The following is a 27,940-nucleotide window of genomic DNA, read 5'->3' on the forward strand; positions in this document are numbered from 1 at the left end:
AGACTGAGTAGGATAGTTTCAAAGCTGGTTCTCTTGGTTCCGGGTACATAACGTCAATACGATAGTGTATATTGTTTTTGATAGATGTACAATAATGTATTATCTAGTAAATTCAATTCGAAACAGGAAAAGATCTGAACGGAAAGGCCCATAGTGACCGTCCAGTTAAACGGTAGTTCAAGTATTGAAAAACCTCCTTTTTTAATTATTTAAATGAGATACATCAAATACATGAGAAACTATCAACAAAGGATTAATGACTGTCCACTCAGACGAAGATAAAAGACAGTTCAACTAATAAAGCCTTGAAAAGCTTCCCTCCTTTTTACCAAAAAAAAAAAAACCAGAAAAGCTCCTTCCTTTTTTAATAAAATGAGATACATCAAATACACAAGAAACTTTCGACAAAGGGGGAAAGAATATTAACTCCCCAACTATGAAAGATAAAAATATTGCAAATGAGACATCATACTCCAGAATAACTCCCGAAGCACAAATAATGAAGAATATATATATATAATATAAAGATTATTCAAGAGGTGACCAGAAAAAAGGAAAAGATATTCATCCTGGAAAGCCCCCAAGAAAAAAAAAAGAATCAAATATGCAGAGATACAGAAAGGAGTAAACTCCAAGGAGAAAAGTTGGAACCATCCAATCACTAGCGCGTGTAGCACACAAGGAGAAAGAATTGGCCATCATAACCACAAAAGAGCTTAAACTATTCTACTGGCTAGAAAGCACTCCAATTATCAGAAACCCTTCTTGTAGTTTGACTTTCTGATGAGGGCTTAAATGGCCCAGTTGAACCAAAAGGATCGGCCTCATCAAAAGATGAGAACCCTCGGCCATGGCCAAAGTTATTGGTGCTGCGAATGGAGTCAAACCTTGCAAGAGTCTCACGTTGTGCAAAAGGTCCACTGTCGTGCATACTGAAGGAATCAAACCTTGAAAGGTTGTCAAAGGAGTGGTCCCCTGCTTCACTGTACCTCGGCGAATTACCAGAGTTGAAGAGTGGGGTACTAGGAACAGAATCTCCGAAATTGAATGGGCTCTTCTTCTGGAACATGCTATCTGCCTGTGGGGACTCTGTTCTAATAGAGGTTAGACCAAAATCACTGGAGCCGAAGAAAGAATTTTCTCTATGACTCTCCTGGTCCAAGTCCTGAAAGTGAACATCAGTCAGAAGAACAAGCAAAAAAAAAAAGGAATATAAGAACAGTAGACCCTATCTGCACAGCCAAGTGACCTGGGCACTGCCATGGGAGTACATGGTTAAGGAATTGATGCCATAATTTAAATTACAGTGTGGATCCATGCCGAGTGCATAGAAGCAAATGAGAACTGCAAATTATTACTGTTTTTATTATTATTTGGGGGTATTATACTACTACTATTATTATTCAGGGCTACTCTACATTTTGAGTAAAAAGTCATCGATGTGAAAAATAGTGAAGATGTAGAAATAATACCTTCATACCATACCAGTCACCACCCCCTACACCCAGATTTTTTTTCAGTGAAAATGATTTTATTAAAAAAAAGGTATGAGAATTAGTACATAGATTGGGTAGCCTCGGCCACCCCAATGTCCAATAAAATTCCACCCAATATTTACTTTACATTCTTACAACATAGTCCAGAAACAGTGTTCCCTATTAGCCACTTGCTTTGCTAGCTAGTCCACAAACCCATTTGCAACTCTTGGAGTCCACTGAACTATTAACTGGATATCCCTTGTAATGTGCTTAATATTCTTGATCTCATTTCTGTATACCCATGGAGTCTTTCCATCCTGTTTTATCCAGCTTATAATCACTTTGGAGTTGCCTTCAACAACCAACTTTCTCACACCTATTCCCATGGCTTTTTGTATTCCGAAGACCATTGTTTTTAGTTCAGCTGTAATGGAGTCCCCCCACCCAATAGGGCCGGAAAAGAGCCCCACTACACACCCCGTGCCATCTCTTATAACCCCACCAATTCCAGCCATGCCCGGATTGCCAAAACTGCTCCCATCAAAATTTAATTTGAGGAAACCAAATTCAGGAGGATCCCAACTCCTTACTACCTTCTTTTTTGCAGATGATGAGAATGCAACAGACCTCCAATTCCTGAGTATTTCATCCACAGTAAAATCTGAGAATAAATCCATCGATTTTACCCATGAGATCACTTTTAACATAATCCCTTCTATCAGTAATTCCTTGCACCTTTTCTTTCCTTAAAAAATTCTCTGATTTCTTTCCTCCAATAACATCCAAAGTACTGCAGTTCAGCTGTACTGCAGCCCAGTCTAAACAAGCTCACCGGGGTATCCCACCTGCACCCAAAGAGAAAAAAAACCAATCCCAGATGCTGCTGGCTATGGGACAGGAAACAAAAATATGAAGAGCAGTTTCACCATTAGATTCACACAAACAACACCAATTTGGTGATAGGCACCAGCTATGTCTCTTCCTCTGCATCAGATGACAGGTGTTAATTGCACCATGGTAAACCTTCCAACAGAAAGCACCCACTTTAGAGGGGATAGGGCGACACCAGACTTCTCAGACTGGAAATTGGACCCAAGGTTGAAGAGATGTCAAGGTTTTGAAGAAGGACGCACAACTGAAAGCTCCAAGAGGATTAGAAATCAGATTCTAGTATCTTGCTTAGCAGGGTTAATAAAAATCCCGTCAAGCAGCTGAACAACCCCCCTACACCAAGATTATATGCCAGTAATGGATAATCTCAAAACAGGATCAATAAATGCACTAGCATGTACTATGTTTAATGTGCATGCAAGTATGCAACAACTTGGATATAACCATGGTTAGACTTGAGGGAAAAACAGATGGAGCATTAAATGATCACAAAAAGACAAAAAACTCACAAGGGTGGCACGTTGGAGATCTCCAAGAGAGCAAAGGAGGAAATTCAGGGGAGTCTCTATAAGTGCAACCATTGGAGGATGTAACACCATCACCTCCTTTGGATACCAAAGATAACTGGTGCTAAGAGATTAAATCCCACCCACCACCTGCAACAAGAGCTTACGGGCTCAGAGGGGCTTTAAAGGGACCAGCAACTGAAAGCCTGAGACTTTGGGACCAGCAACTGAAAGCCTGAGACTTTTGCAGTCTGTTCTGAACCTATTGAAAACACTACAGCCATTAAAGCAGAATTATCATCTCTCTTCTTCGAGGCCTAAAGATAGGGTATTCTTTGGGCTGAGAATATTTGAGTTATGACTTGATGTGGTTATACGGTGGTTGGCATTCAATTGGAAGACTCATGGACCCTTAGACACAACATTCAAGAGACAAGATTCTTAGCAAAGAGGTTTATCATCTCACTCTCTTGAGAATCCAAGATCAGCCACCTATCTAGATGATAGTCTTGAGTTCCTGCTCAACTCAGGAGTTAGCTTCGAGGGTGACTCAACCTCCTTTGAGAAGAAGAGAGAGGAATTGGATGGAAAACTCAATGATATGATTCCATTTCTTCAAATTAGTTTCTTCCAGATCTCATCTTAACCATCTGATGTGGCTTCCTGTAATAGACATATCGAATGGGTGTTCTTCTAGATGTTGGGATGGGATCAGAAGGACCTGGGCCTGTAGGTGCAGCATTCTGGGCCTGACTTGGGTTCGCCACTGCTGGAGGATCTGGTGGGCTGGCTTAGGTTCTATCAACTCTTCCCCCCTCCCCCCTCTCCCACCTCAAGCACAACCTCGTCTTCAAGGTTGAGATGAGGGAATTGTTTATAGAATTGTAAACAAGGTTCCCAATTCACATCTTCTGCTGCCAAATTGGATCAGCGTACTAAAGCCTGCTCACCTGCTTGCCTTGCTTGGCCCAATGGAAGTTGGTAGTTTGCTCTGGCTAGATTAGAAGCTAAAATCTGGTAGTGTGGAACTGACTATCACAGTAGGGTTCAAAGATCTCTTCTGAAGACTGGATGCAGCTTGGAGAATGGGGGTAAATCCACTCTGTGGTTAACTTCTCCAATTCTTGTTGATCTGAGGAGCAAGTTTCTGCCAGGCTCGCTTAGCTATTGTGGTCTGTCTATAAGGCCGCAGTTTCAGGTAAACCATATCTACAACTTGATATTAAAATGAACAATGCTTTTTTTTTTATCAATAACACCAGCTTCATTAAATTAAAAGAAAAGAGGGAATATGGGTACAAAAGGGGAGATAAAATATCTTAGCTCCCAAAAAACAGACTCCCTATTCACTCCTTGCTTGGCAAACCCATCTGCAAATGAGTTGGCACTCCTCTTCACCCAGCTGTACTGAATCTCAATGTCCCTACCCAGCCATAAGAACTGTTTTTTTTCATTGTTAAAGCTCCACAAACCACTGTCCTCTGTCTTCAACCAACTAACCACCACCTTCGAATCACCTTCCAGGATCAAACGGCTGATATTTAATTCCTTTGCTCTTCGAATTCCTTCAAGTGCTGCAAGGATCTCAGCCCTAAGAGAGTCACCTTCTCCAATAGGGCCAGAAAATAAAGCAATAACAATCCTTTCCTCATTCCTGAAGACTCCTCCAAACCCAGAGGGCCCTGGATTCCTTACACCGCTGCCATCAAAATTCAGCTTTATAAAGTCCGAGGGGGGAGGGGACCAAAACGGACAAAGAGTCCTCTTGCATCTAGCACTGGAAGCAATTTCTTTTAGTTTCTTAGCAAGTCATCCACAGGAAAATCTGAAAACAACTCCAAAGATTTTAGCCAGTGGATAGCCCTTAAAAGAATTCAATCTAACAATTCTTCCAATGTTCTTTCGTTGTCGGAAAAAATGCGCGAGTTTCTTTCTTCCCACAATGACCAGCATACCGCTGCCCTAATACACCTCCACATAGTCTTCCCTCGCTTCCTAGGCCAACTGAAAAAAGAAGGAGAAAACAAACCTTGGACAGTCTCCAAAGGACACCAAGAACACCCAAAACGGGAGAAAACCCACTCCAAACAGTTTTAGTAGCCTTACAAGAGATCATGAGGTGGTAGCCAGATTCCCCATCAGCTTTACAAAGAGCACATCTATTAGGAAGTAGACAATAGTTGGGTCTCTTTCTCTGAAGTCTAAAGTGTTGATTCTTTCCGGGAAATTTTCCCAACAAAAAAAACCAACCCGAGGAGGAATAGGCATGCTCCAAATTTCCTTAACCGGAAAGGACAACCCAAAGGGGATAGGAGGTTGAGTTAAGGTTTCAAAGAATGAAGCACAAGAAAAGGTACCAGAGCTAGAAGGGGTCCAAAATCTGGTGTCTTCCTTAGCAGGGTTTAGGAAGACAATCGCAAGGGAGGCTAGCAAAGTTACCAAGCTATTCAAAGGAACAATGCTTGTTATCATAAAAAGCTTTCATCTGTTGTAGGTGGACCTTGAGAGACTTCAGGACTTCATCCCTTGTCCTGAGCTGCTCATCAACTTCAATAACACTGATGCTCCTCTTTAATAAGGAAAAATAGAAGGTGGGTCCCATCCATATAATGCTTTGAATGGAGTGGTACCCATGGTACTGTGAAAAGTGAATTCGGATTATCCGAATGCTTTATCTCACCCCCTGCTAATGAAAAATGAAATACAGACAACACCCCATATCAAGTCAATAAGGGAACAAAAAGACCCAACTCTCCACAAGCTTAATTAGAACCTTCTTTGCTTCTCCTGCTAGCTTTCTTTGGCTGCTTCACCTTCTTAGTAGGCCAAATTCCAAACAAACCCCATTTTAGGGGGCATTTGGCAAGTCTCTTCCTGTGGTCTTTTGGGCTTCTTAAAGGTTGGAAGACCAAAATTCAGTCTTTCTCCATTTGGCAATAAAAGGCAAGAAGCCAGAAAGACCTACGCCCTAAAAAGCTCACAGAAGCCCAAAATAGCCAAAAATCTAGAAGCTCCAAATGAAGCTTCCTGTCCTTTGCACCAGAAATCTTTCATTTAACAGGTCTGTAGACCATAGTAAAGTAGGATACTTAACAAACAGTCTATTATCTTTAAAGACAAGACCTCAAAAGTTCATTACATCTTTTGGCCATCTAGGTTGTCAGAAGATCATCCTAAAAAGACTTGCCAAATGGAACCTTAGTCTTGCAAACACTTTTGAGACCTAGACTGTTTGATGAGTTCTCTAACTATTGAATCTTCTAACAGCATTAGGCTTCTTCTTCATGACCACAAGTGTCTTTTAACCACCATTAATCCTTTCTAGTTCCAACACCGTAATTCTCTTAAAAAACTAATCCTGCTCCGGCTCCTCCTTTTCCTAAATGACCCATCCCACCTTTTTGATGAAACTCTGGCCTTGAGTTGACATCATTCTCTTCGGCACCCACACTAAAATCTCCTTTATCCTGCAAAGGCATCGGGTGTCTTTCTTCCAATACATTAACCTAGCAAAATCCCCCCTCCAAGAATATGTAACCTTGATGCTTTACAAACTTCCACTTCTAATTTCAGCACCTTTTATAGATCTACTGCCCCTTCACTTTCATGAGTCTTGTGACTCTTGTCTAACCTCATCTTCTTGATTTCCTTCTCCTTACTCTTTGGAACCACACTCAACATTGTCATTAAGAGGTCTTATTCTATATTTTCTGTTGTAGACCTTAGCAGAAGTCGCATCGCTCCCAACATTAGTCAGCCTAGCTGCTTCTTCTCCTACTGCAACCTCCTCTTTGAACTAGACTTAGTTGCCTCCATCGATCCAAAAGTAAACTGATCAACCTTATTGTTAGCCTCCTCCCCTATTACTTGCCCCTCCTCTTCCCTTACCCACCCACCCCTCTTTTTTCTTGTACATTCTCCCCTTTGTCTCCTATACTTAATTTGCCAACCTCCCCACTTGTGTGTGTCTCACTCACTTCACTGCAAAGATCAACCTCAAATTCTTCCTCTCTATTTTTTTTTCTTTTTTTTTATCAATAACTGCATAATTTATTAAAGAAAGGTAGAAAGGATTCATAGTATAGAAACCCTCCAACTCTAATTTCACCAACTCCCACCCCCCCCCCTAAATTACTTGATTTGCCAACCTCCCCACTTGTATGTGTCTCACTCAAATCCTTCACTAGAATCATTACCCCCTCCAACTCCAATCCATGGTGCTCACGTGCGTCAACCACGTCCCCATCTAAAACCAACACCTCACCTTTATTTTGATTAAGCCAAGCTTGCATGTCAGACAACAATTGGCACCCAACATTACCCCCACCCCCTCCTCGTCTACAGCCTCTGTTGAGCCACTGGAATGATCTGAAGCACCTTTTCCGAAGCTCCTTCATTAGAATAGGCACTCTCCAACCCTACTCATTTGCCTTTGCTTACCTACCTTCTACACCAACCTTATTACCACGAGGACAATCACATACCTTAGATTTGCAAGCAGACAATTTACTCTCTACAAATTGAAAGAATCTCCTTGGATATCAAATTCCTGGCATCGTTCCTCACACAATCAACAGCTTCCAAAATTTCCATCCCAGAGCTAGAATCTTCAACATGGCATTGCCCACGATAGAACTTAAAACCCTCCCACCTAATGAGCCCAAAGCTCTAACTGCATTCTCAGATTTATTCAAGACTTGTTGAACAACCTGTGGTCCATGCTTCCTTAGTTCCTTGCATGTCCAAGATCATTAAGGTCCACCTCCTGAACAACCGGCCCAAATTCCAATCAAGATCGACCTAGTACATCCAATTTTCTTTAATAAGTAAAGAAAGACTTCTGATGACTCTTTGGATACCTCCCATACTCCACATGTCCCCCATCTTCAATTAAATTCCCCGACTTCTCAACTTCTTCAAGTAGCAAAATTCCAAAAGACTGTCATCTTCAACCTCAAAAACATCCTGATTGTCTCGACTCTTCTCATTCTTCCGCCATGAAATTCCTCCCCAACCAACAGCTACTCCCAAGACCATCTCATGGGCATCTCACCTTCAACCACGACTCTGAGAACATAACACTTGCCCACAAGGAGAAGGAGATTAATCAAATCTGCAGTTTGACAAAGTGACTGCACTTCAACAAAGATTCTTGCTGCAAAAATATTTTCCCATGTTCTAGTGCACTGATCAATTTTTCTAAATATGCCACATGCATCAACAATTGATTTAAATGTTTGTAAACACCAGACATGAAGTGGTATACCATAGACATACATTCAAAATTTCAAACTAACCGAGAGCCACTAATATCTCTTAAAGCTCCAACCAAACAGATCAACAATCTAAACATGTCTGGCACCTCCTCTGCTTTGATTCCCATCTCAGCCACCAGTTTTCTTACTTCAACTTTATTTTTGGTTCACCAAACAGAAATCACCCACTCTTCCAAAACCTCAGCTTCTGGCTCGGAGTTAACAAAACAACCCACCAAGCAAGACTTGAACAGCCTGAATTGGTTAGAAATATTAACCTCAACCTCCATTGTTATTGTCATTATGAAGCCAAAAAAGCCCCTCCATTGTCATTATTAATCTGAGTCGGTCAGAAACATGATAAATTGCCTTTTTCAACTTGTACACCTTACCATACTCCCCTTGTGCTCTCCGTGATAAGTGTCCCTTAATAACTCATAATAATTATTGTAATGTTAATACTACTGCTACATATTATAATAATTTTTTCACATGCAATTGCTCTATTAAATACTTATTGTCTTTTAGTGTTGTGTTTGAAATATTTAAGTTAATTGATTTACAATGTTATTGTTTTTAGATATTATGATGTGCTACCTTTGGATAGGAAACTTAGTGTCATTAGTAAAGAGAAGTGCTATACGCCACATGTTCACCTCGATGCTTTGACACTCATATGCTCATCTTTTCATATTAATTAAGAGAAAATCTTTCTTGCCTATACATGCTTATGTGCTTGGAGTAGTGGATGTGTGTGATATATAAATGAAAAAATAGTAGCTGGAAGAATGTAAATGAAAAGGGAAAATCAAGACCCCATGCAGTAAAAAAGACAGCTATTACATGATATATATAGATCCTTGTTCTACACTTTTGAATGAAACACCTTAACCTTATACTTTACCTCTTCAAAAAGGAAAAAAAAAAAATCAAGATTGTATTCCAAAAACAGTTTGGATCAAACATCTGGATGTGCAGACTTACCTTGTTAAAGTTCCATACAGAATCACTGTCATCATTTGTGTCAAAGGTGCCCCAGGTAGGTTCATCAAAACTTTTGTCCCCAGAAACCATAGATTCAGAACCACCATGATCACTGCACAAGTAATAACTACAGACTCAGCTTATCCTTGCAAGTCATGAACAAAGCTGTATATGCAAAAGATAACACCTGGACAAACAACCAGGAATCCCCCACACCAGTTAAGTTGGATAGATTCTTTGGTGTCATCCCAGTGGGAGGAAAGATTCCCTGATGTTACACAGGAAACTCTTTCTCAGCTGGCTTTTGATCATATGCCGATTAAACCAAGTTGCAACAGGTTGGCATATAAGGTTCATCCTTTCAGATTTGAACACTTGTGGCTTGAAGAGGAAGCTTTGTTGGATTATTGGAGAACTGGTGGCAGTCTATGAAGTTTGTTCGATTGGCCAGCCATATTTTCAGCAGGAAACCAAAGAGGTAGAGATAAAGACCAAAAAGAGGAGGTAAAGTGACCTTCAAAGTTGTTTAAGTTCAGGAGTGTATTACTAAGATCAGTAAGTTCAGTAAAGTGGCCATTTCTTTCTTATTTGTTTTAAGGTGGTATCAGGATTGAAGGTAAATATTCAAAAGAGAGAGATGTTTGTAATGGGGAAGAGGACAAAGGTGGCAGACTTGGTGGAGGTGTAGGGTGTGGTGTGGGGAAGTTGCTCACAAGATATTTGGGCCTGCCCTTGGGTACCAGGAGTAAGTCAAATAACATTGGAGCTCCAATGATGGAAAGATTTGATAGAAAATTGGCCTCGAACTGGGGTGGTTTGGGATGTAAGGGAAGTGAGCATTGGCTAAGGAGCCGGGATCTCATTTTCTGTCAATGCAGTTTCGGAACAGGAATTGTTTTGATTGGTTATTGTCTTCTGCGTATGGGCCTTTGGGGGACAATCAGAGGGAAGTAATATGGGAAGAACTAAAATGGGGCTAGTGGAGATTTTATCTTCATCTTTTTATCCATAATTAATACAATACCTTATCTTTTCAAAAGAAGGGAAAAAAAAAGTTAATTCCAATTGTAGGTCAGTCAAAGATGCACATGCCACACATCATATTTATGCATGTGCAGATGCAGGTAAATCAATATATGTATGTGCACTTCCATATGAAACTTAATCCATCATCCAAGCCTTATCCCAACTATATGGGGTTGGCTACATGAATCCTGTTCCACCATCCCATTGTTAAAATGATTAGTGCTTAAACCATTTCTTACTATTTCTACCCAATTCCGTTTTGGTCTACCTGTAGCCCTTCTAGCCCCTTCAACTTGCAATGAATCACTTCTTCTTATGGGTGCTGTTGAAAGTCTTCCATGCACGTGACCAAACCATTTTAAGTCTATTTTCTCTCATTTTATCACCTATTGGACAACATAGCCTTGCGTAGAAGTGTACAAAAATCATAGCAAACGGAGAAAAGCTATATATATGAAGCAAATCCTAACCTCTGGTATCCTTTAGCACGGGGTGAACCATCTGCCCCGATGTTCTTTCCAGAATGGGTATCAGGAAAGTCTTGGTATGTGCTTTCAAATGTGCTCCTTCCTGCAGGGCTACCCGGTGGGCTTCTTGCTGAACCATCTTCACTTTGAGCATATGCTGATCCAAACTCATAGACTTGCTCACCTACACCTGTAGGCTTTTCTGGCTTAATATCAACATTTAGAGATGAAGCTGCAGAAAAACTCTCATCTTCAGAAATGTTCTCTTTGAAAATTGATGTTGACTTTGGTTTGGGTGGTGCTATGACATTTTGTACATCAAGACTGAGCTCCTTGACAAATGCGAATCCTGAAATAAGAAAAAAAAAACGTTATAACATAGATTATAATTAAGGCAGTAAATTCTTCTACACTATTTGAAAATGATCTGATTTTACTACTTGTTCAAAATGAGAAGGGAAACATTAAGTCCAAGATGGGAACCACAGACACAAAATTCCCAAATATAGCACTTGGCACCAAGGAGCATACATGTTGCACATGCCAAAGATCAGAGCATACCTTCATCTTCAAACTTATCCCAATCTTCATCCCAAACAGCTGCCCCCTCTTGGATGCCAGGTTGCCAGCCTTAAAGAAGACAAAAAGAAATGAGGAAAAAACATCAAGAAGTTAAATATGAGTACAACTGTACAAGTCTATCTTCATAACATGGAAATCCTGGAAGATATTGCTGAAACACTGATCTCCACATTTTCATCATCACCAATACAAGTAACAGTATAAAAGTCAAACATGAAAAAGCTTATCTTTCCTACTAGATGTCTTTAGTACATTCTTGAACTACAAGGAAGAACATAAAAATCAAGATTGGAACTTTAGAATTTATAATTAAGCATAAAATAAAATATGAAGGTCAAACAGCTCCAACACTTGGATCAATGATTCCAACTGTATATAGATTTAAGGAACGAAAGATCCAATAATTCATACATAAATCCGAAATGTTGTTTGATCGACAAGGTCCAAAAACATGATACAAGGTAAGGTTATAGAGAAAAGAGAATACCTAGAGGCCTATTCGAAACAACAAAATTTCCAAGATGACCCAGACACCCGAGTGAAAGAGGTTAGAGGAATAATGAGATCAAAGAAACAACAAGATGGTGAATGTACCAAGTGGAAGCTCAATGAGTGTAGTTGGCTTAACATGTAATCCGTGTTTCTTGCAACGCTCATTTAAACCCTTTGCCAGCTCCTCTAGGTCTGATTGGATGCGATCAGCACGAACCTTTACAAGCAAGCAAAGAACCGTACTCAGACAAATTTCCATATGCTCTAAATTGATTGATCATCTTTGAATTACCTGAAGAATACCATCTGCACTGCCACCTTGTTCCATTTTGACAATTGCCTGATATAATTCCATTTTCCTCTCCTACAAACAAATCAATTTTTTTACCATAATCACCTGAATGGAGACTTGATAAAAGAATTATTGTCTAGGACATTTAGACAAGCTCAGACAGCAGGGACCATTTCCTGACCATAAATCAATGAAGCAATCTAGTTGAGATACCTGAATTTCACGAAAGGTAGCCTCCTCAATGGTTAATTTAGATGCTATTTCTCCTACTTGCTTGAACTTCTCTTCATATTTTTTAGCTAGTGACTCGGCCTGAGAAAACAAAGCTCCCATTATGCTAATATATAAAAAAAATACCCTGATAGATGAGAGATATACAACCATGTCTTGAAATCAGATACCTCACGTTTATCAGCAGCAGCCCTTTCAGTTATCTCATTAAGTCGATTATCACATCGGCTTTTGTATAAAACCTAATACCAAATTAAAATCAGTTTAAAAATTATTTGAAAAGCAAAAGGCATTATGCAACTTAGTCAGAGGGAGAGAAAACCACTGTGAACATTAATCAGGAATTCAGGACATATGCATGAAGGTAAGAGGTACAAACATTTCCTGGTTACCCAACTTACCCTGGGTACCTATAGAATATACAAAATTGTAAGAACAATTCCTTTCTGCTTGTAACCTAGAATGCTTGACCTACAGTTGTATCAGTGGGCCAAGGGCACAGAGAGCCTTTGCACTGGCTGATAATTATACAGTAGAGTTTAGAAGACATTCTCAAATGTTGTGACTTATCCAATAGAAATGCCCCAGTCTCATACGTATGTGTCTTGGCACTGTGACAATGTCCTTTCTGGACAATGTTAGTGGTGGCTGTGGTGCCTAAGATATGATCATAGTCTTTCTACCATAGTTGTCAAGGCGTCTAGGTGATTGTAGGTGACAGTGGAGTGCCCAGTCACCTAGGAGATAAGATTTTCATAGAAAAAAAATAAAATAAAATTTACCTAGTTCTCTAGTTATACCATTCAGCATGCTTATTAAATGAAAAAATAGTGATTCTCTTTTTAAGAACATTGCATTTCCTCTCAAAACATGGCATATCATTATATCTAGGACAATAGCATTTCAAATATATTAATTTCAATAGTTTCAAAAATAATACTAATATAATAAGCATTTTAATAGAGCAATTTCATATCAAAACCCACTAAGTAGTACAGTTCAAAGAAAATCGGCATAATGTTGTCCAATTGACAAATCCCTTATTATTAGGAGAGTTCCTTCAAATAAGGCTAACAATGTGGATCTACACACAACCAAAGTTACCAAGGTACAAGTGTGACCCTCAAAACTTGAACTGATTATCTGATGGAAAAACTCGGTAACTAATATGAGTTTTTCTTTGAATCATCAATAATACTAATTATTGGTAAGTAATGTATTCGAGTCCCAAAAAGAATGGACTTCAAGCAAGCTTTGAAAATAATAAAGTAAACTAAACAGCACCTAGAGGAGAGTGCATAGCAATAGAAAGGAGAATAACTCCCAAAACAGGAAGGAGAAACCACTCACAAGCTCCTGCATTTTACTGCGGTAGAATTCAATCTTCTCTTTTGAATCTAGAATCACCTTCTCCGATTCTTCCACCTTCAATTTACAATAGGACAGATAGATCAGATTGAGAAATTAGAAGCTACAAAGGGAACTTCAAACCAAAAGAATATTTTCATTAATTTTACTAAGTTTATATCCTTGCCATATTTCAATATCATTAATGGCATAAATTTCCTATTAAAACTACTATACAAGAAGCAAATACAACACTTACCTATATACATGTTGGCTTTAACTAAAGTCACTAATACTGGATTATAGTGTTGCTAGAGACTAGAAACAAGGCACCAAGACAACAGAGAATATTGATTATATGGATTTTTGTCAAAGGCAAGATATTGGCAACAAGGCACTGCCAACTTCCAAGAATGCACTATATTAAATTGGGGTTTCATCTTGACAATATTTGGTCACTTGTGTAGTATATAGAAGCAATACTAAATTTGACTTAAGAAAGCACCATCCAAGCTACATGGGGCAGACTATGTAAATCTTGTCTTGCCACTTCACTCCATCAAAGGGAGATGTCCTCCACTACATTGTGAATCATCTGGATCTTTTTCACCCCCTCCGTCCATGGCCTTGGCTTTTCCCCTAGCCCTTCTAGAACTCTGGCTTTGTACAGATCAATCTTTCTTACTGGTATAGTGTGCATTCTTCAAAGCACCGGCAAACACCATTTCAACCTACCTTTCATCATTTTGTAACCTAGAGAAGCTATTTTCATCTCCACTACACTCATAAATATGTTGCTTTATGAACTACTGATATAGAGGCAGTATTCCCCTAGCTCCATGAGGTAACCTATATAGCCCCCCCCTGCGGATCATTGTTTGCCTTTTATCTAAGAAATCAATAACTGTATTAGCACATCTTAAATCCATGAAAAAGAAGCTCCCAAGCCCAAGGTGCAGGCTAGAGATCATGAAGTACAGACATAAGATAAGGGATCGTGGATGTTCAGATGTCATGTACCTCTTAACTATAAAGATGCACTGGTCGATGGAGATTCAGAGGTAATCATTTCATGGATAAGGAACAAGAAAGCATGACTGTGCCTGGAGGTACAGACATATGATAAGGGAAACCATAAAACTGACATGGAAGACCAGAGATGAACACTGTACTGGGGATCATGCCCCCTCCCTTGTTTTATTCCCATCCAGGGATTATTGTAATTGAGAGAGAGTAACAGTGGGATTAGCTCTCCAATAAATTCTGATCAGTTACCACCACCATTATCTAAGCCTTGTACCAACCACATTTGGGGTTGGCTACATGAATCCTGTTTTGCCATATCCATTTTTAAATTATGAGTCCTTAATCATTCCTTACTACTTCAATCCATGCCCTTTTTGGTCTGCCCCTAGCTCTTCTAGCTCCTAGAACATGTAGCAGATCACTTTTTTGTATGGGTGCTGTAGGTGTTCTCTGCAGTGACCAAACCATTTTAGTCTACTTCAATTCATATTATCACCTATTGGAGCTACTCCAAGGTTCCTCTGAATGAGTTCATTTTTTACTGTCATTTCTAGTTTTTTTATAGTAAAATAAAAATTTATTAAGAAGAGAGAAGAAAATACAATATGATATGTGACAGTTAAAGAGTCTCAAAACAACAAACCTTCAACCAAAGAACCCCAATCAAAACCAAAAATCAATACCTTGCCCCATAACCTTTTTTATCATGGCTCAATAAACACAACCAAAACAAATTCACCAATTAACCCATTGACAATAACACACACCCAAAACAAGCTCAGCAATTAACCCAATAATCATACCCTTGTTCGCTTAAACCTCTTCAAACTCCTTTTCTGCCTCCACTCCTTCCTCCAAATCTTTTGAATCACTGCCTTCTTTCTTTCTATTTTCTAGCTCCAGTAAGGCTTTTCTTTCAAACTCTCCCTCCCAAAAAGAACAAACCTATCAATTTACTGACTTGAACTTCCACTTCAACCACCTTCTCCACCTCCAACCTCCCCCCCAATTCTACAATCTTACTTGATCCAGCACAACATCTGACTCTTCCTCTTGTCTTCTTCCTTTTCACTCCTAGAATCTGCACCCTCCCTCAGGTTGACCTGAGTTTTCCCCCTTTCCTCCTTGCTCCTCAAACAATTCTCCTGCTCTGATAATACTTGATTTCCATGGCCATAACCCTTCTGGTTCTTTTATTTTACTTTTATCATCTTTCTGAACACTTTTAAATTTGTTACAAAATCCTGCACCGATGAAACCTTCTTTCAAGCATGAAAACACTTTGGTTACATGAACAACTTTTGATTGGTAAATTGTTTTTCTTATAAGTAATTTTCAATTGGCAAATTCTTACAAGAGCAAATGCTTTTAGTCATAAACCAAATGCATGAACATCAACTTCAAGCAATTCAAAGCAAATGAGCAAACTGCCCTAACTCTGTCACTTAACTTGCACCTAAATATAAGGTAGTAAAACTTGTCAAGTTGGCTTGGGAATAGGAAATATTTCACTTAGGAAGGATCACCTAATTAATTGGGATCAAGTTAGAAAGCCCAAGGATAAAGAGGGTTTGGGAATAGGAAATATTTCACTTAGGAACTCAGCTCTGCTAGGAAAATGGTTGTGGAGGTTCCCTTTTGAGAGAGATAGACTGTGGCACAAAGTCATTGCGAGTATCCATGGTTTAGATGGGAATGGTTGTGATGCAAAAGTTGCCCCTCTGTATCCTCTTGTTCTCCTTGGAAAGCTATCCATGAAATTTACCCATCTTTCCTTAATTCCATTCGGTTTGATGTGGGCCAGGGCAATAAAGTTCATTTCTGGGAAGATCTTTGGGTGGGAGATAGTCCACTAAAAGACCTTTTCCCAACCTCTCTTTGTCAAACTTAAAAGGGAAAACAATAAGTCTTTTGGGTAATCCTGGCCCAAGTGGGATCAATTGGAATCTGGGTTTCAGAAGGGGCCTAAGTGAAAATGAATGTGCATCTTTAATTCACTTGTTGGATATTCTAGGACAAGTTCTTTTGGACCCGTCCTTGGAAGATTCCAGAATTTGGAAAGGCTCCACAAATGGCCTCTTTCTTTAATGTCCTTGCCTCACCTAGCAACCCGGCTGGGGACTTCCCTGTAAAAGAAATTTGGAGTAAGCCTATCCCCCCAAAAATTAAAGCCTTCTGTTGGGAAATTTTCCTTGGTAAGGTTAATGCATGTGATATGCTGCAGAAAAGAACGCCTTTTGCTTGCCTTTCTCCTCACATGTGCTCCCTTTGTAAGGAAAGTGACGAGACCTTTATCTTGTTCTTTTGTGCATCATGTTTGGGATTCTTTTTGTGTTCTCTTTGGTTGCAGGTGGGTTTCCCCTCAAGATGTGGCAGGTCTTTTTAACCGTGACTTTTTGAGGTAATCAAAGAAAAGAGGGAAGGTTATGTGGAAAGCTACAAAGGCAACTATTTGTTGGGTGATATGGGAAGAAAGGAATAACAAAATATTCTTACAAAAGAGTAGAACCACGGAGGAGGTGATTGACACAATCAAAGTTAAAGTAGCCCATTGGGTAAGTTCTATGCATATATTCCAAGAGTTCTCAGTCACAGACATTATACGATCCTAGACAAAAGTAGCACAATCTTCAAGAGTGAAAGAGAGAGTAAGGATGGAATGGAAACCTCCAAATGGTAACAGAATTAAACTGAATTTTGATAGAACTTCATTTGGGAATCCGAGATTGTCAGGTATCGGGGGAGTAATCAAAAATTATGAAGGGAGGATATTAGCACTATTCTTTGGACCTATTGGCATAGGCAACTCTCTAAAAACTGAGGTAATGGCATTGCTACAAGGATTGAAGATAGCCAAGCAACTAGGAATGAGGCAAATTAAGGTTGAAGGGGATTCCAAGGTGATCATCTCTTGGGCTAATAACAATAGAACTACTCCGTGGACCTTCAAACAAGTGATAAGGAAAGTGGAAAAGGTTTCAAGGGAGATAGAAGCAGAATTCAAATGGGTTAGAAGGAGTGCAAATGGGCTAGCTGATTATCTTGCTAAACAAGGGGCTTTGTGGCAACAACTGTTTTGGGCTGCATTGTAAAAGGGACAGAAATATGTATTTGTGTGAGACTTCTTGTTCCATACACATCGTTGTACAACCTCTTAAATCTAATTTCAATTAAAAGTTTCCTTTGATGATCAAAAAAAAAAAACTTGTCAAATTGGCTTGACTTTGATGCCACTAGAAAAGCCATCCACTTGCCTGTGCAACAAACCCAAGATTTGCACAATTTGGATATTAACTAAGGTGATTATGGGCAAGTTAAGAGTTTGCAATAGGAATATAGGATTTCCTACTTTTCAGTTCTTTGAGTTTTTTAATTATATTTTGTTGACTTTAAAATATATTTTTGTAGGTGTTGGTTTCAGAAGTAATTATACCATAGAAGATATGGTAAAAATCTGTAATGGGTAAAGTTTGTCCACAAAAAGATCTCTTTTGGTTGCAACCAACCTAAAAGACATATTTTGTTATCAAAAGAAATTGAAGGCCAAGTGTTTGTCCTCAAAAGGATCTGTTTAGACCCTTTATAGCACAAAAATAGGTAATTAGCATCTTCCTTTGCTTCACAACACATAGTTACTTGCCAAGTTGATATCTGTCTTTAGTTAATCTTGAGCTAACATCTTTCCGAGAGTCATCCATAATTCCATACAAATGCTTTTACTTTAGGGAAATGGGATTACCCCATATCTTTTCTTAGCCCAAAGTTTGAAGCAATCTCATGCCTTCTCTGATTTCTGTTTGCAGCTGGATTCCACACAAGTTGATACCTTGACCCCTTCATGCCCTATAATAATGTGTAATGGTGCAGCTCTTTGATGTATGCATAATCTATAAAGGTGAGGGCATGTGTCATACAAATTTTCCAACTAAACACCAAGCATCTTCCATAACCTAAACCCGTACCCACTTTGGAGGCACAACCAGAATTAAACTTATTGGGATCCTTTGTCGTTTGCTTCCATACACACAGTTCAGATGTTCTTTCTACCAGTCTTGTGTCCCACCTAAAATTGTACTCTCAATATTTCTCCACTATCACCCTCAAGGCACTTGCTACTGCTGCCAAATGGCTACAACCAAGTGTCTTATCCACCAACCTAGTGTTAAGAAAATAAGGTTTTGTAAGGGGGAAAAAAAGAAAAGGGTATTCCTAAAGAAGAGAATATAAAGAAAATCTAAGAAACAAACAACTAAAACCAATTAGAGGGAACTCTGGTGCAACTCAGTGGATTACAAATGCAACAATAAAACAGTTAAGTTAATCTTTCATCTGCCAATCCAAGAGCTGTTTACTTGGTTAGATTACCACTCAATGAATCAATTATAGCCACTCACTTCTTTCATAAAATGGGACTAAATGCCAAAGGAAGGGAAGGGAGACCAAGCAAGAAGCAAGACTATGTGAGTACATCACTCAAACAAATAAGATGATTAGTAAAACATGGAGGGGGAAGAAATGCCTTTTTGTCTGCTTCTGTTGCCTCTTGGAACTTCGAGTTTAATGAATTCTGTTCCTCTTTACTGAGTTGGTTAACAAGGTTCTTCTCCAATACTGGCACTCGTGAATTTTGCTGACTGGATTGTCCCCTCTCATCAGCTTGAGAGGGCATAGGAACTTGCATTGGTGGCCTAACACTACCTGCAGGCCCAATTGTCCGTGGAGCAGGCATCCTTTGCTGTTGTTGAAAACCTAACCACGAACAGGAAAGGATAAAAAATCCAGAAAGATTTGTTTATGATTATAAAGAAATGGTTTACAATGTGAAAGAATACCAGCAGTGGATCCCCAAGCTGCAGTTCCATATCCAGAAGGTGGTTGACCTGTGATGGACAAGAGTTTCTCATCGAACATGATACTGCTTGGTAGTGCTGCTGATAGAGGACGGCCTTCCCTGTAACGCTCCATTAAGTAGAGTGCAGTACAGAACTCTTTCAAAGATAACATGCTATCATTATCCTGATCAGATAAGTCCCAGACCTGCTTTAAGACCTCTGACAATTGCCAACAGTAATAACATAAGCACATTATTATTATAGAACACAATAACAGCTATTTCATATTTTATGCTTACCACATGTCGAGGAAATATTAAATTGTTATTGAAGTTCCAAGCAACATGTAATTTGCACAAAAAGATCTAGGAAAAGAACATAATAGAAGCACAGATAGCATAAGACCACATTTTGACACCATGACATACAATTAAACATGCAGGGGAAAAAAGGGAAATTGAAACACGGGCACAGACAAAGCAAACCATAAGTTTGTGAACTGTCCACTAGCCATCTGATAATGGAACAAATTATCAGTGCAAATTGCAATGCATTATAGTTCAAACATCAATAGTAATGAAAACAATAAAAAACAGAGCAGCCTGCAGCATTACACATTCTTCAATAGAATCCATTGATCAGATGGGCATTATTGCCCAGTGTCTGTGTAGATCCATGCATTGTGCAAAGGGGCTACAAGGTCACCCAAGGTTAGGCAACCAAATGAATGGTGTAGATCCACCTCTTGTGTGACAGACTATGGAGCTTAAAGTTGCACCATTGAACCTAGATAAGAAAATCTGCCTTGTAAAGAGCATACTGGTAGACTTTGATTTCAAACGCACCAAGTGCATTAGTCAGTTAATATCGTGATTATCATAGAAAACATAAACCTCAAAATTAAATAAATCAACAAAAGCTATCTACCTCTTGGGAGTCTCCAACTCAAAAACAGGTTGCGGGCCTGTTCCCCAGTGATTTTTCCATCTCTATCAGTATCTACCTCCACAAATACTTTTGTGTATTTCTGAATATCAGATTGAGTCATCTTTGGCCAGGGAAGATGTGACTGGCTGGGAGCAGAATTTCCAGAACTAACCGAAATTCCTGATGAAATAAATGCAGAGTTCTGTGTTGAAACCTGCTGATTTTGTTTCGCCAGTGACTGGGGCTGCTGAAGCTGACCACCTGCAGGTTGAGTCATGAATGGACTCTGCAAAGAGTCAAGTGGCCCCTGTGTAACTGGTGGCTGGGGCCCTGTGGACACTGGAACTATGGCAGATGACATAGGTACACTGCTTGCAGAAAATGTAGGTGCAGAGGAATCTTTTTTTGCAGAGAACACATCTCCTCCGAAACCCGTGTCAGAAGTAAACCCGTTTCCAGAAACTACCAATGCTTTAGAATCCTTAGCTACAGGTTGGAGTGATGCTAAGACCTGATCTTGTGGTTTTGGTGCAACTGAAGTTGTAAGCCCAGAGGTACCGGGTGGCATGGAAGGTGGTAATCCTGAAGGTGCCAGTCCAAATCCACCCTGACTTGCGGAGGGAGAAATCCCCCTATTAGAAATTTGTGAGGTTGCTATTGCTGGAGCTCCACTGATCCTTCCACCAAGCCAATCAGTTGGGACATTTGAGTTTGGAGGGCGTGAGCCTGCTAGAGTTCCTGTCCCAGGGTACCCTTGATCAGTGACCCCTGGTGTAGTAAGTGAAGCAGAACCAGCAGGCATAGCTTGTTGTGGCCTCATGAACTGATTGTCCTGAAGAGGGAAAAACTGCTGGTTCATACTTGCATTTGGAATACCTTGTGGGCCTCTGGAGGCAACATTCTGGGATGAAGTAGGTGCAACTGCACCAATCTGAGGAGAAGGCACAGCTGTCATATTACTGATCTGACGTGCAGATGTTCCTCCAAGGTTTATCTGGGGTGCAGGGATTTTAGCTGCAGCTGGACCATATAATGCTGCCTTTACAATATCTGGGGTTAATTCTCTCTTACTTTGTGCAACAGTAACTAATTTGAGAGCATTATAGAACTCTGCCCTACCAAGAAAACCACTCTGGTTCTGATCAGCATGCATCCATATCTGCAGAACAATAATGAATTAATAAGCTGGAGAACATCATTAAAAACATGTACCACAAGCAAAGTATAAACTCACAAGTTTTAATTTTGCAAGTAAAAACCAAATATCTAGACATCAGTTAAATATAAATAAGTTTTGAATGTTTCAGAAAATTTTTTAAATTCAACTTGCATTATGGTTTCTCATATAAGGCCTATCACATTTTCCCTATAGGATAATATCATATTCATATCCATGAGATCCATGTACAAAGAGTAGGTTGGCAATACCACAAAATTTCAAGATGTTGCTTTTGATGTGTATATACATCAAAATGTCAAATAGGCCAGTCAATGATACCCAAAAATCCAAGGCCCAATCCGACATCCGATCCAATTATCTTGGATTCAGATGATGTATTCATGTAATCGGATCATATTCGAATTTTACAATCTGCATCTGATTAATAATCGGATCGGATTCGGATTGACCCCACCCGATCCAATTAAAATCTGGATCTGATTATATTATAATATTTATTGATTTTAAAATTAAAGCAGGGTGGGATTACATCCGAATCCAAAATGAGTCCATTAGGATTTGAATTCAAATCCAATCAGATTTTAGATCAGATTCGGATGCAAGTTTTCAGTAATCGGACATATTCGGATTTTGTTGAATCTGATCTGAAAGTGATCCAATTACAGCCGTAACGTCAAACAAAAGGTTGTGTTCACTCCAAAGTCGTATATGTTAGTCAGTATACATATGCATATTGCAGAACTAGCTCAGTGTATACTTTATGGTAGATAGGCTGGCTAGTTAATGTAATGTAAAGCAATGCTGTTGGGCTAGCCTCAGCTAGTCTCTTCTTCGCATCCTATACTTTGTTTCAATTTTTTTAATGAAGTTATCCGTTACTAATAAAAAACGAACATTGTTAAATCAGTGAGATTTACAATTTGAATTGAATGGGATCCATAGTGATTAAAATCCTACCACTGAAACCCTTTTTATTGCAGAACTATCTCATGATTCTTTTTTTTTTTTGAGGAAAAAGGTAACTTGCATCAAGGAAAAAACATGTACGTGAGAAGATGTACACAGAAAAGCAAAGAGAAAAAGCCCAACCAAAATTAGGGCATCAAAAGATCGTCACACAAAAAACTTCTGAGCTACGTCTTGAGCCTCAGTGAAAAAATGAGAGTCTCCATGGTGCACCCTCAGAAAGACCCAACCAAGTGACCACATTAGCTGAATCTCCAAGCACCAATAAGGATGAAAGATCAAGCTGTATAGCTATATGAATCTCGGTTAATACATATAAAACCTCCACCTTTGTGGTATCTGCAGTACCAATTGGCCACTAAAGGCCCACAGCACAGCACCATCGGGAGAGAGCAGCACCCCCACCAATACCAGTGGAGCCAGGATTGCCAAACGAGCTGTGATCAAAATGAAGACTCACCTCATACCAGTCAAAAGCATGATACAGCATCTTTATCTTTCCTAATGCCACTAGGCTGTATGTAACAAGGAAGATTTTCTGTTGAGGTCATCCAAAGATATGTCTTGAAAATTGAAATTCTTCCTCACTGAAAGTCTAGACTCAAGCTCGAAAGCATCTCTCATCTTGCTCTGAAAGATGCACCGGTTCCTCTCATCCCAAATCGCCCACATAACTGCATGTGGGATAATGCTATAGTAGAGTTTCCCAAACTTCCAAAAGCACTTGATTCTTTTTTTTTTTTTTATCAGCCACTTGATTCATAATTTGAACCCCATGAAACCTTACAACTCATGCAACTCAATAGGATTCAAAGCCAACAAGCTAATTATAGAACCAGTTATTTCCTCTAGTTTCTAAACTTAGGTCAAGGGGAGACCGTATCAATTAGGTTGTTGAATTTTGGTGTTTTTTTCAACAAGAAAACTACCAAATAGGAGAACAAAAATAAGAAATAGAAATGGTATTTTTTTCAATTAAAAAACGACCAGAGTAAAGAAATAGCAGATTAAGGCTGTAATCAGCCCCAAATGGGAGAATAAAAACAAGATGAAGTGAGAGAAGATTGGGCTGGGTAAAGAAATCCCTATAGCTTCTCCACTTGTTGCAGAAAAAATAAACAACAAGAAAAAGTGTGCTTTCTTAATAAGATTGTCCAATATTTGATTACCTTCACTGAAGTTCAACCTTTTGTACCAAAACCTACTAGGAATAAATCCTAACCACTGTCTCGTTTTCTATAAGCTGGATTTTGGACAATCGAAACAGCACAAATAAAGTTGGGCAAAAATACCAATATGGTTTACATAATTGGGCTAAAAAACTGTTAAGAAAACTGATTCATTAACTGAATCCCAACCTTCCATACCAAAACCCTAATAGGAATAAATCCTAACCAGTCATTTCCTGTAAGCTGGAATATTGACCATCAAAACAGCAGAAGTTGGGATAAACCACAAATAAGACGATAATAACAACTTAAAACTCACAGGACACTTGAAGCTCGAATGACTTCACTCAGAAGCCAAAACTCATACCTTTATTTTAAACTAAGATTCTAATGACTAGAATAACAAAAACAGCAAGACATTTTTCTTAAATCTAATATATGCAACTGAGTCACCAAAGAAATGAACATGCATTCATCCATACTTGATAAATTCCAAACCTGACATTTGCTGTTTCTGTCATTTCTAGCTCAAAGAATAATCAAGTACGTGCAGAAGAAGAGAATATCAAAAACTTCAAACAAAACTCAGATTCAGTCCTCACAAAACGGTGTTCACACCATACTCACAGCCAATTGCAACCATGTATTGGGAATATCTCCTTAGTCCTTACTTGTATGTTTTTATTTATGGGGAGATATTCCCAATGCACAACTGCAAGTAGCTGTGAGTACTGTGTGAGCACCTTTTTGTGGGGACTGAATCCCATCTCCTTCAAACACTTTCAAGGCTGCATTGGATATTCATTTTTTTCTTTTCATTTTTTAACCAGTAGTTTGAAAAATTTTCCCTCTTATCATTCAGGAGAAGATGTTCTAATTCAGATTCCAGATGCTAATAAGATCATTGCAATACATGTAGCAATTTGGCATGGATCCATTGCAAAGTCTATATGGAGCACTACCGTATTTGCAATTGACTACCCATCAAAGAGTAAAAGCCAACTATGGACACAATTTTTTTAAGAAGTATTCTATTGTATCCCTTTTGGTCAAAAAATGCATCAGCCTATGTGCATCAAGGTACTATACATTGGGAATTTACAATACAGGAACTCGCTGAAAGGGACTTTGGATCACTAGCCATCTGAAGAGAGTGCCATTCGATCTCCTTAGAACTAAGGACAGAATTGTTTTGGACTTTCTTTGTATTCCATGCAAAATAATTTAAAAATCCAATCAGAAAGACCTCTTAAGAAAGTAAATCTCTTGATCTAGTACAATAACATGTTTCCATAGTTCCATAATCATCCATATTCCAAATGCATGGGAACTTTCATTTCTACAGCAAAAAGTGCTCTACTGACACTATAACAAATAAACACACACAGCACTTAGATCCTAAAAACCCATTCAACCCGATCTAGAGAACCATATTATAATATCAAAGTTCAATAAGATGAAAATTGGATAGACAGAGACAATTTTAAGAAGGAAAGCATTAATAGTACCTGTGCGAGGACTTGTTTTGGCAAATTTGAACCTTGGAAGAAGGCAACAGCTTCAGCTCCGCTTATCCTCCCATCCCGATCCAAATCAGCTCTTCGAAAATAAGTATCAAACATATCCACGTTCGATGCTTGGTTTTGGCCCGCCATTTCAACAACCACACCTTAATCGAATTTCACAGAATTCACAGATCAGCTCTCGGTGCGAAGCCAAACAGACAGTTCAAACAGCAAACGAATCCAAGCAATTTGGACCAAAGAACAGAAACAGAAGGGAGAGAGAGAGAGAGAGATAGAGAGAGAGAGCCCAAAACTCAAGGTCCTCTAGTCGACGTTCGGACAGAGGACAAAATGAGGGTTTATAAGATCCCAGTTGTAAGGAACCGCTGGAGAGACGAACAAAAGGGTTTTGCCGGTTGGATCGAAATATTGTATAGGGTAGATCGATGACAGATGATGACGGATGATTGAAGGAATTGGGTTTTGCGTAGATTTTGGCGGCTTTGGACACAGATATACCAGAAAAATGAGATCCCCCTCAGAAATGCATCCTCGGTCGAGGCGTGGACATTCCTCGCTCGATCGAGATTCGAGAGAGAACGGGACGGGACTGTAACCCGGCGGACCATTTAGGAAATTTCATAATTTAATGACACAAAACACCCTTACTTTTTAAGAAAATACAAAATTTTCTTTTGATCATTCATGGTACTATATACTTATTTTAATAATTGCTAACTTTGAATTGTCAACCATCAAAGGAAGATCTGAACTCTTGGCTGCTGAAATCATCCAAAGTCTTGTTAAGTAGTGCGGCACCAGAAATTAGATGATAACCATACTTCGATTAGATACCATTTAATTCGATTGTTTAGTCTCGAATAGCCAACTTTGGGGGCAGAGACGCTTATCACTCTCACTATGTATCCATATCAGCATAAATAATAATTTTTATGATCAAATTACCCTTGAATGGTGAGTTAGAGGAAAAATGGTCTTTTTCATTTTTCAGTTTTCTTTTTCTTTTTTTTTTATGTTTTGTTATAATTTCCAATGTTTTTTTATCATTTCTGTTTTTTACATTTTTCTATTATTTACAATCTATAAATTTTTCTGTATTTTTATTATTTATTTACAATTTTTTTTGTTTTCTATAACTTTTGGTGTTTTCTACAATTTTTATTTTCTGTTTTTTTTCAATTTCTATAGTTTCTATCATTTGAAAATAATTTTTTATTTTGTTTGCAATTTCTATAATTTTTTTTATTTTTTGTAATTTCTTTTTTTTTTGTATTTTATATTTAAAAATATTTTTTAACTTTTTTCCTTTTTCATATCTAAATATTAAAATGGTAATATATTAACACCCATTAATTTATTTTGTATATATTTTATATTTTTCTATGAAGGTTAAAATGGTAATATATTAACGCTCGTTAGTCTGTTTAACGTCAAATTAGTGACATTGTGAATTTTAGACATTTTGAAAAGTTGTGGTGAGTTTAAGAGAAATGCTGAAAAGTCATGATGAGTTTTAGACAATTTCTCAGATTTTAAATATAACTCCACTTATATTACTAATACCCACTCGTGCATTGGCATTAATTCCAAGCTGACACATGTTCCAACTGTATGGTGGAACTAAAATTTGTTGGGGTGAATTGAACAGTAAAAACCCCTTGAAACAAAACCCCCCTTAGATTTTAATACTTCACTCCATCTATCTCTTAGGAGGGTAAAAGACTTAAACCTCCTATAATTTTTCAGTTAAATACTGAAACATCCTCTCTCACTTTTAGTAGACAAAACCATCTCATATGTTAATCTTCTGCCCATGTTTGTTAACAATTGACATCATTTGTGACTTAATATTTTTAAAATCCTAATTATGACCTTCATTTGCTTGGTTGTGTTTTACGTGGATATAACCTTAAACAAATAGGATACAATGCTGACATGATATGAACGGTGGTGAAGTTTTCACCATTCTAAGGGTTAAAATGATGGGGTTTTTATCTAAATTGATCACAATTAACTTCATTCCAATTTTAACCTGGGGTATATTAGTCATTTTTCTATCACTATTATAAATAATGTTTTTATAAATGTAAGAAGGGAGTTCCAAGTCCAATTTGAAAAAGTGAGGGAATGTTTTGATATTTAGGCTGTGTTTGGAATCGGTGTAAATCAAGAACGGTGTTACACCAATTCGATTTTGTTCATGTTTGGAAGGAGAGTGTAATCATGATAAAAAACTCCATTATGATTCAGTATTGCATACATTTTGATGGAATGGGGGTTTATGTCGATAATCAATGTAAAACCTATAAAATGTAAAGTTTTACATCGATTATCGATGTAAATACTACATCGACTTTATTGATGTAAAATTTTACATCCTTCACCCATCACGTTTTTCAAAAAGCAATGGTCATTTTCACGGTTCAGTTTAAAACATCGTCGGTGTACTTTTACACCGATAACGTTTTACACTGATTCCAAACACAATAGGTGAAAAATCAGAGGAGGTTTAAGAAACAAGATTGAAATGTAACCTTGTTAAATATCTCTAAACCCCCAAATTATCCTTTCATTAAGTTGTGGGGCCATTTTGCCTTTCGCTTACCTAAACTCGTTACTTGTGTTTATTTCTTCTTCTTTCTCATAGTGAGTGTTTTATTCAATTAGAGTTTAGAAGAGAAATGGATAAGAAAGGAGAAAATATGCTTTGCTTGCCCATCTTCATCGTTTTCAAATATTACTAGCGGAGGAGCCCTACTTCGT

General features: G+C 38.4%; 1 protein-coding gene across 1 annotated transcript; it reads right to left on the minus strand.

Moving 5' to 3' along the window:
• Positions 1-479: 479 nt before the first annotated feature.
• LOC148849746 (uncharacterized) lies at positions 480-25,802 on the minus strand. Its single transcript, XM_088945441.1, has 13 exons — positions 25,160-25,802; positions 20,337-21,495; positions 19,410-19,628; positions 19,097-19,326; positions 13,555-13,629; positions 12,375-12,446; positions 12,187-12,285; positions 11,974-12,045; positions 11,784-11,898; positions 11,169-11,237; positions 10,611-10,956; positions 9,115-9,226; positions 480-1,165 (listed from the first exon to the last, which is right to left on the minus strand). Exons 1-13 carry the CDS (start codon positions 25,304-25,306, stop codon positions 734-736), a joined length of 3,147 nt encoding a protein of 1,048 aa, XP_088801567.1. The 5' UTR covers positions 25,307-25,802; the 3' UTR covers positions 480-733.
• Between the last annotated feature and the right edge of the window lie 2,138 nt (positions 25,803-27,940).

This window comes from Nelumbo lutea, chromosome 5, assembly GCF_056320005.1.
Source record: "Nelumbo lutea isolate HS-2025 chromosome 5, American lotus-T2T, whole genome shotgun sequence".
Classification (NCBI taxonomy): Eukaryota; Viridiplantae; Streptophyta; class Magnoliopsida; order Proteales; family Nelumbonaceae; genus Nelumbo; species Nelumbo lutea.

Coding starts and splice junctions, on each gene's coding strand:
- LOC148849746 (XM_088945441.1), bottom strand. CDS start 25,306: ATGGCGGGCCAAAACCAAGCATCGAACGTGGATATGTTTGATACTTAT. Junction 11,899..11,973: donor GTGCAGATGGTATTCTTCAG/GTAATTCAAAGA, acceptor TTGCTTGTAAAG/GTTCGTGCTGATCGCATCCA. Junction 10,957..11,168: donor GGATAAGTTTGAAGATGAAG/GTATGCTCTGAT, acceptor TTCTTATTTCAG/GATTCGCATTTGTCAAGGAG.